The sequence below is a fragment of the Carassius carassius genome, chromosome 45 (assembly GCF_963082965.1).
Source record: "Carassius carassius chromosome 45, fCarCar2.1, whole genome shotgun sequence".
Lineage (NCBI taxonomy): Eukaryota > Metazoa > Chordata > Actinopteri > Cypriniformes > Cyprinidae > Carassius > Carassius carassius.
Genome location: NC_081799.1, coordinates 26,560,894 through 26,570,893, shown reverse-complemented (window position 1 = coordinate 26,570,893; position 10,000 = coordinate 26,560,894). Strand labels below are relative to the sequence as shown.

The 10,000-nt window shown below is 41.1% G+C and overlaps 1 protein-coding gene across 1 annotated transcript in view; it reads left to right on the top strand.

Annotated features, from left to right (window-relative positions):
• Window positions 1-6,738: 6,738 nt before the first annotated feature.
• Window positions 6,739-10,000, top strand: part of LOC132127491 (putative transcription factor ovo-like protein 3) — a 3,673-nt gene continuing 411 nt past the window's right edge. Inside the window, exons 1-3 of the mRNA XM_059539392.1 lie at window positions 6,739-6,829; window positions 8,349-8,521; window positions 8,597-8,780. Of these exons, the coding sequence (XP_059395375.1) occupies window positions 6,739-6,829; window positions 8,349-8,521; window positions 8,597-8,780 (448 nt within the window). The remainder of the gene's footprint in view (window positions 6,830-8,348; window positions 8,522-8,596; window positions 8,781-10,000) is intronic.

Below are 10,000 nucleotides of genomic sequence, written 5' to 3'. Positions count from 1 at the left end.
CACTATGCACGATCCAGTTTTCAGAGCTCGAGGAGCGCTTCAAAGGGTCTTCATCGAACGGCCCGTCATGACGGCTCGCTCAGCCGCCGCTGTTTCGCTAGCGGCAGAGCCCGATGCTCAATCTGTTGGCCTAATTCCTGCCGTGGACACGTTTCAGGATTACGTACAACGAGATACAACGCCTGCTCTGCATATACTTCCCCTGTGCACGAACACCATGAGTCTTTCGTGCCCGGACATTTCTATGTGTGCAACAGCGCTGCAGGAAACGAACATGTTGAAACCGCTAATATTGTTTCGGGCCGCGTGGGAACGCTTGCCCGGCATTTCTCAATGGGTGTTACGCACAATTTGTCACGGATACACCATTCAGTTTCGGAAAGGCCCGCCCCCTTTCCGCGGAATTCTCTCCACGGTGATGAAACCGATGGACATGGCGGTGCTGAGACAGGAAATGTTAGCTCTACTGAGCAAAGGGGCTATAGAAGAAGTACACCCCTCTCAGATGGAGTCAGGGTTTTACAGCCGTTATTTTGTGGTACCAGAAAAGGACGGCGGATTACGACCCATTCTGGATTTACGCCGTCTAAATCTTGCACTCAGGTCGAGCAAATTCAAGATGTTGACGGTAAAATCTATTTTGTCTCAGATTCAACCAAACGACTGGTTTGTCACGATCGATCTGAAGGATGCTTACTTTCATATTCAGATCATCGAGAGACACCGGAAGTTCCTCAGATTCGCTTTGGAGGGCAAAGCGTATCAGTACCGCGTTCTTCCCTTTGGCTTAGCGCTAGCTCCCCGTACATTCTCAAAATGCATGGACGCAGCTCTGGCCCCGTTGCGGCTCCGGGGCGTCCGTGTGTTAAACTATCTGGACGACTGGCTGGTGTTAGCGCACTCTCAGACTCAAGCACACTCTCATCGAGATATTGTGCTAAATCATTTACACAGCCTGGGTTTACGCACAAACTTCCAGAAGAGTGTATTAATCCCCTCTCAACGGATCACCTTTCTGGGAGTAGATTTGGACTCTCGCGCGATGACAGCAAAGCTTTCTGTCCCGCGCGCTCAGTCGATTACGTCATGCGTTCAGCACTTCAGGGCGGGTCACACAGTGACAGTGAGACTGTGCCTCAGACTACTAGGTCTAATGGCGGCGGCGCTTCCCGTGATTCATCTGGGTTTGCTTTACATGCGCCCGTTTCAGTGGTGGACGAAACGACAGAATATTTCACCCCGTTGTTCTCCGCATCGAACGATCTCGGTGACGCGGAGGTGTGTGATGTCGTTAAAGCAATGGACATCAGCCGAATTTCTCCTCACCGGGGTTCGGCTGGGAATTTGTGCTTCCCGAGAGACTGTCACGACAGACGCGTCTTTGACCGGGTGGGGAGCTGTTTGTCAGGGGCGCCCAGCCCACGGAGTGTGGACAGCGGCACAACGCAGCTGGCACATAAACAAATTGGAATTACTGGCGGTTTTTCTGGCTCTCCAGTATTTTTCGAGTCTACTGACCGGCCGTCATGTGCTTCTCAGAACGGACAACACTGCGGTCGTGGCTTATCTGAACCATCAGGGAGGATTACGTTCTCGCCCTCTGTGCAGACTGGCGAGGCGGATTCTTCTTTGGTCTCACGACAAATTTCTGTCGATCCGGGCTGTTCACATCCCCGGACGACTGAACTTCGGAGCGGATTTATTATCCAGGCAGACTCTGGAACAAGGGGAATGGAGATTACACCCCCAAACGGTGAATCACCTATGGCATATTTTCGGGGAAGCGGAAGTGGATTTATTCGCGTCGAGCACGACTACGCATTGCCCGCTATGGTTCTCCCTAAGCCCTCCATCACCCCTGGGTCTGGATGCGCTAGCTCACAGCTGGCCCAGGACCAGCTTGTATGCGTTTCCTCCGATTCGGCTAGTCCCAGCGGTATTATGCAGAATACGGCGGGACAGAGTGGGACAGCTGTTGCTGGTGGCTCCGCGATGGCACACACAGCCGTGGTTTGCGGATCTCATCAATCTGTTAGCGGGCTCTCCGGTGGAGATTCCCCTCAGACGGGATTTATTATCGCAAGCACAGGGACGGATCTGGCATCCCAGACCAGATCTGTGGAACCTGTGGGCGTGGCCTCTGAGCGGAGTGAGTTGATATGTCCCGGTCTTTCTGCTGAAACTACCGAGACTATATTGAACTCTAGAGCAGTTTCTACGAGACGCTTATATGCTTTCAAGTGGAAACTGTTTATGACATGGTGTGAAACTCATGATGTGGATCCAGTTTACTGCCCTGTGGCTTCAGTACTGGAGTTTCTTCAAGACCGTTTTTCGGAGGGATTGACACCAGCCACCTTGAAGGTTTATGTGGCAGCTATCTCAGCTCACCATGAGCATATAGGTGGTGTTTCAGTGGGTCGTCACCCACTGGTTTCTCGCTTTATACAGGGTGCGCGACGGTTGAGGCCTTTCCGCCCTGTGCGAGTTCCTTCATGGGATTTATCCATTGTGTTACTGGGTTTGTCAGGGCATCCGTTTGAGCCCCTGGAAACTGTATCGGATAAGCTCCTGTCTCTGAAGACACTTCTTCTCATGGCTTTATCCTCCCTTAAAAGAGTTGGGGATTTACAGGCTCTCTCTGTCTCACCCTCGTGCATGGAGTTTGCACCAGGCTCTGTGAAAGTGTTGTTGCGACCTAGGCCTAATTATGTTCCTAAGGTCGCGTCTAATCCTTTTCATTTTCAGCAGGTGGTCCTGGAGGCCTTTTCTCCTGCTGCGACAGAGTCTGGAGATCTAAGTCTTTGCCCTGTGAGGGCGTTGAAGACTTATGTGGATCGCACTGCCCCATGGCGTGAGTCTGACCAGCTGTTTGTCTGTTTTGGACATAAGAATAAGGGCCATGCAGTTACGAAACAGCGCATGTCCCATTGGCTGATGGAGGCTATTTCCTTGGCCTATGAGGCGCGCGGGCTCGCTTCGCCCTTAGGAGTAAAAGGTCATTCCACAAGAGCAGTGGCTTCTTCTCAAGCCTTTCTCAGTGGATCTTCTATGGATGATATCTGTGCTGCGGCAGGTTGGTCCTCACCGAGCACTTTTATCAGGTCTTACAGTCTGGATGTGAGGATGGCCCCTGGCTCCCGGGTTCTCTCCGCTTGAGCAGATGCTTCCTTGGATCCAAGCTATCAGGTACGTCAGGCGTGATGGTATAGCGTTCCCATACGTGGTGACGTCACCGCAGCATCGAAGTGACCTATGAAAGGGAACATCTCGGTTACGTATGTAACCTTGGTTCCCTGAATAGGGAACGAGATGCTGCGGTTCTGGCCGTGCCGTACCTTGATAGTTTTCTTCCCTTCTCGTCATGAAATCTGAGGTAAATGGCGCGCGGCACCAGGTATATATATGCCTACGCATGACTGGGCGGTGCCACGCGCTATTTGGCCAATAGGATTGGCGGGATGGTATAGGGCTTCAGACATTCGTCACACCGAAGGTGTTCCCATACGTGGTGACGTCACCGCAGCATCTCGTTCCCTATTCAGGGAACCAAGGTTACATACGTAACCGAGATGTTATTATTATTAATATTATTTCAATACAAAAACAGCCAGTAGGCTGCTCGATAGTGCAAACTGGTATTTTTTATATCATATTATTTTAATGTAGCCTATAATCAAAATCACAATCACGCTGGTTTGTAGTGTAAATAGTTTTCCGTTTACTACTTTGTTTTTGTTTTTTAGTTATTTACCGACAGCGCCTAATGAACCGGAAGTCTCGCACATTCATAGAAAATAGCTTTCTTTTTCACTTCTAAGCCTTTATGTGAATATAACATTTATTTCACTTGAAATAAAAATGAATTAAATGCAATTGTTTCCATTTTCTTTATCATGCCTAAAAACATTGCTGAAGTCAAGTTATTTGTTAGTCATTTGCACAGGAGATCCACAGAAAACACAGCATCTACACACAATCCAAACACAAACCAGTAAAAAAAATAAAGTGCGGATGAACTATAGATTGTGAACTGATTTATACACATACATAAAACATTTGTGTATATAGAGAAAGCAGCAGTGATTAAGAACAGATAGAGGACTCGAGGGAACAGGTGTGGGCGTGTCCTCCGGCTAGCCTGATTTGCATACGCTGACGTCACAGCACTGATCTGCCAACAGACTGAACTGTACTCAGCCAGATGTTATAAATAAATAAAAACAATGGAATACATTTAAAGATGTCTGTCTTTAACCAACAGTGTTCATGTTTCATTTTCAAGTGCAGTGTGACTTTGCTTTTACAAAAGTGTTCTTAAAGGGACAGCTCACCGAAATATAAGACCCCTTCATCATGTACTCACTCTCAAATGATTGCAAACCTGCATGAGTTTGTTTCTTCAGAAGATATTTTGAATAATGTGCGTAGCCAAACAGTTGACGGCAGCCATTGACTTCCTTTCCATACATGGAAATCAATGGCTACCATCAGCTGTTTGGTTCCCAACGTTCTTCAAATGATCTTTTCATACAGGTTTGGGACAATAAGAGGACGAGTAAACAATGACAGGCTTTTACTACCCCTTTAAGCATGAAAATGAGTTTCAGCATCGCAGCAAACCTCATATTATGAATAAAGATATACTTATTACGTGTTTTAGTAAGAAGTAGGCCTGGTTTTTGATTCATTTTGCATTTAGCAGATCTGCTTTTATCCAAAGCGACTTAAAAATGAGGACAAGGGATGCAATAAAACCCAACAAAAGAGCATTTGAACCCTAAAGCTGTCCAAATGGTGCCTGATTGTGAAGTAATAGGAGTTTTATCCACCATAAATTCCTCCAAACCTGATTCAGATTGCATTGCATTGGTGAAGCCCTGAAACTTCAGAAGAGACTCTGTGTCAGCGGGTGTGGCTCACATGACGAACAGAGACATTTTCCAGTCAAACACGGTGTCCTTCTTCATGTCTGAGCAGGCCAGGGCTCAAAGAAACATGCAAATGAGTGTGTGGTGGCGGTGTGGACTGTTTGACGTGTGTCTCCTGTCGGCTGTGTACGGTTCGGCTCACAGAAAGCCTGCGCATGCTCCCTCGCGACACATTTGCATACAGTTACAGTGGACGACGGTAATATATCTAGTGTACTGTGTGTCCTTCAGCTCTGACACAGCCTTCTGACATCAGCCTTCTGCATAAACACATTCATAATGGCACATGCATGCTTCATCTTCATCCCTTATTTTAGCATCTCTGTTTTACTTTTAAAATTTTCTGTGTTGGATTTTAATATTAAATGTCTATCAGCTTTGTCGTGTTTTGTCATTTTGGTTATTTTTAATATTACAATTTTATATATTTTAAAATGTCCGTTTTTTATTTCACCCTGAACCCATTTCAGCTAGCTTTTGTTTTTATTTCAGTTTATTTATTCATTGTATTCGTTGTTATTTTTTATTTCAATATCCAAACATATTTCTAGTTAGCCATTTTAGTCATTCAACTTAAACTCATTAAATGTCTATATAGTTTTTCTATTTATTTTTATTACCGTTTTTATTTCAGATCAATTTAAACTAGATTAAAATAAGAGATGTTGCCTTGGTAACTTAAATATAATATTTAAACTGTTTTAGAATTGTATTGTGATTTCAGAGTTAACATTCATTTCAATAGATTTTTAATGCATACAATTTTCAGTTTTATTTTAACGTTTGTTATTTTGTTGTGCGTGTTCGTGTTTTTTTTCATCATCGTTATTTTTAACAGAATTTTTTATTTCAGCTTTACGTTCATTTTCCAGTTAAGTATGATTTTCATACTCTTCAGTTTTTACAGTATTCATTTCTATTCCAGTTTTAATGTAAGTTATTTAAGTGCATAAATGTACACTAGATGAAAATAAGAGATGTTGCCTTGGTAAATAGTTTCAATAAAATATTTCAACTGTTTTAGTTAAATAGTTTTTTTTATATCATTGAGATACGATCACAGATTTTAGTATTAGCTATTTTTAAATGGTCAGTTTTTATTTTAACGTTACTTATTTTCTTAATTCATTTAGTTTATTTTTTATTTTTTATTATCATTATTTTTTATATAATTTTTTTTAATATCAGTGCAATTTTAGTGCACCAACATAAACTCATTTCAGTAAGTTTTTCAATGTCTACATCATTTTTATTCACTCCATGTCAGCTCATCAGTTTAAAGTAGATGAAAATGATCAGTTCAGAGTTAACGTCTCTATCCAGCAGCTGATCTGCACTGTTTTTGTCCCTCGGTGCATTAAAGCGCGGGATGCGGTTAGACTGACAGGTAACTGATGGCGAAGCTTTTGACGTGTGCAGAAGAAAAGCACACCTGTTAGGACTGGAGAAAGCCATTCAAGCCATTCGACCAGGAGGTTAACAGATAGTCAACAGTAAAGCAGCCCATTTGAATTGCCTTTGTCCCAGGTTAGGTGACATAAACCTGACAGACAATCAACTGGAACGTGAAATAAAAGCAACATTTTCCTAGCAGTGCTGAGCTTGCCATGCCCTTCAGCCCCGCGCCGCCGGAGGACCATTTGCATGGCAGGTCCAGTTAAATGAGGAGCCCAGATTCTCTCTACCTGGCATGCAAACCAGCGGAGCAGCAGTTAAAGCACAGGTGTGTCCTCCTCTCTCCAGAGATATGGAAATCATCCGCTCTCAGATTGACTCTCTAGACAGCGAGCCGTGAAGCAGTCTGGAGATGCCTCGCTCGTTCCTGGTCAAGAGAAAGCAGTCGGTCTGCGCCGGATGGCAGTGGAAGGAGCCGGAGCCCTGCTTCAGTCCAAACACAGGTAACCAAACCATCAGAACACCTTCAAAGCCTGACCGCACTCCTTCAAGTCCAGTGTGACTGGGCTGAGATTCACAAGCTTGCGATTCGATTCACTTTGATTCATTCGGACCTTAAAAGGCAATCAGAAAATCTCTAAACCGGTGCTCTATTACAGTGCTCTGAACAAACATAAATGCAGTGTTATATAATAAAAATGATTGTAAGAGCATTTTAATAGCAGTCTAACAATTTTGTAATTAAAGTAATTATTCTATTTGGTAACACTTTATACCTTGTTACACCTCACATGTACTTACTATTATAATTACATGGAAGTAAAACTTAGTCTAACCCTAACAATATAGTAAGAACTATACACTGTAACAAGGACACCTTAAAATAAAGTGTAACCTCGTAATTTTAAAAGAACAAGTTCAGTGAAATATCATGAATGTAGTGCATATATTAAAATCATAAATAATGCTCCTCTCTAGAGCATTATTTCTTTCAGCTGACTCTGGAGTTTATAGACATTATATAAATGTGACGTATTTATTGAAATGATGATTTGTTTCAGTAAGTTCTGTTCTGTTTATTTCAAAAACTTCTGTAATTTGAGAATCAAAATGTGAATCAATTAAAATCGAAGAAATTGGCATTTTTCAACCCTATTCTTCAAGATGTCTTCGTTTGTTTTTCACAGAAGAAGAAAGTCAAAGAGTTTGAACGCCACGAAGGCAAATGAACGAAGACACAATGGTCCATTATTAGACATGGAAGCGTTTGAAAAATGCTGTATTTATGTAAATATATTCACGTATGAATCACCTTTTCATTCGTCAGCTAACAGAAATTAGTGCTTTATTTCAACGAGTTAACACTTTCCATCAAGAATTATTCATTTAAACATTTTAGAAGTAAAGAAACATTATAAAGGGAAAGAGTTTTTTTTATCTGATTGAAATATATGATAGAAACAAAAACCCTCTAAGTTATACACAACTTTATTATAATTATAATGGTTTCTTTTTGTATATGGTTGTTATATTATAAAAAATAAACATAATAATTATTATTCACATTATTATTTCTTATAAAATAAAATAAAATAAAATAAAATACAGTTTTTTTAGGTGATCTGGAGGTTTGATTTTGTATAGGGTTGTTATTTTTTATTATTTTATGTTTATTATTATATTTTTTTAAAATATAATTAATGAAAATATTTATGTTATTATTTATTATTATAAAACAAGGTAAAATATACTATACTGGTTTATTGTAAAATAAAATAAAATAAAATTTATTATTATTATAATTATTATTTGTTTGTTTGTACTATGCTAGTCTTACTTTGTACATGGTTGTTATTTTTTCATTATTTTATTTATAAAAATAAATTATTATTTTTGAAAATAGTATATATATATATATATATATATATATAGTATAATAAATAAATAAAAAAACAAACAGTATATGAATTGAGGCCTATGTATTGAGTGACAGTGTGTAACTGTGTTAGGTGTGTGTTTCAGTGTGTGTTCAGACTCCCAGCGCTGCTCTGGAGTCAGTGTCGGAGCGCTCTCAGGCCGTCCACACACACACACCTGCTCTGGAGCGTCACAGGGAGGATTATGGGATGGAGAGAGTTCAGCCGTCACACAGTTCTCTCGCTCCTCCTGCGCTGGCCTCAGCGTCGCTCAACAAGGTGAAGCTCCTTCAGATCCTCAGGGTTTGGTCCTGGATCTTCAGGAAGCTCATGTGTCTCTCGCTCTGCTTCCAGGTGCGTGAATCCAGCGGCTCGTCAGAGTTCCTGTGCTCCGTGTGTCATAAAGTGTTTCCTCTGCAGCGCATGCTGACGCGTCACCTCAAGTGCCACAGTATGATCAAGAGACACCCCTGCCGGTTCTGCGGGAAAGGCTTCAACGACACCTTCGACCTGAAGAGACACATGAGAACACACACCGGTGAGATCCCTCAGACTCACACCGAGACTTTCTCATTCTCTGCTCACACACACTGTTTCTGAAAGCTGACACTCAAACAGCAGAAGCACACACCAGATCTACAATACCAGACACTAATCATCAGCATTTGACTTTACGCACTTTTTTCAAAACACACAAATATAACAGGAGTTAATAATATGGTGAAGATGTGTTGTGATATTTTGAATGCAGTGCTTCAAAGATGAGAGGCGTTTCGCATTCTGTGTGCAATTCCTGGATTTGTGTGTGAAGTTTTGAGACGAAGAGACAAAGTTTTGTTTGTAAGCAGTTAAAAAAATAATTAAAAAAAAACATGAACTAAAATAAAATATTTTTTGCTTGATGTCCTAAAATAACTTAAACTCAAATATCAGTACTGTGCCTTTAACTGTCATCCTTCCCTTGAGGAAAATCCCCTTTGACACGGATTTTTTATTTTTAATTAAAAATTGTACAAAAATTAAGTGTTCAGAGTCGTACAAGACTTTGTGTCTTTTGTTCCACTTAATTTTGTAACACACACACACACACACACACACAAAATGAGTGGATTCAAGGATTTATGTGGCTGTAATTAATTTTTTTCACAAATCCCTTACTCTGGGAATTTTGAATGGATTGAATTTTGTCACACTTGAACATGGATCACACACAAAAAAATAGAAATAAATGGAATTTTGAAAAGAAAAACATTTTATTAGATAAAAAATGGACACAGTACCAAAAAATTTATCCAAATAAATGAGACAAAAAACACTTACATACCCCCACTACACACACACACACACACACACACACATACTGTAGATACACATTATAACATGCATGATTAACTCTTTCCCTGCCAAACACAGAAGTGTTCGTGTTCTCACTGTTATACACTAGGGGGCGCTGTTGCACATCTCCTGAATGAGTCACTGATCAAAAACACAGACCAGGAAGACGCAGAAACGAGCATCTCGTATGAAAAATAATGCGATCCTCAACACTAACAGTGTATAAATGAGAACAGTCTGATGCTAGCGAGTGAAGTGTGGATCCAGAAAGGGTTAAAGGAGTTCTGATGGAAGACATCTACAGCAGCTTTACTTCGATTATATTACTGAATATGATCCTGATGTAGAGTTTGAGAAAATTTGGATTTTCTCATATTTTTCCTCAAAATGTTGCTATTTTAAAGACACCTACCTACATTCAAA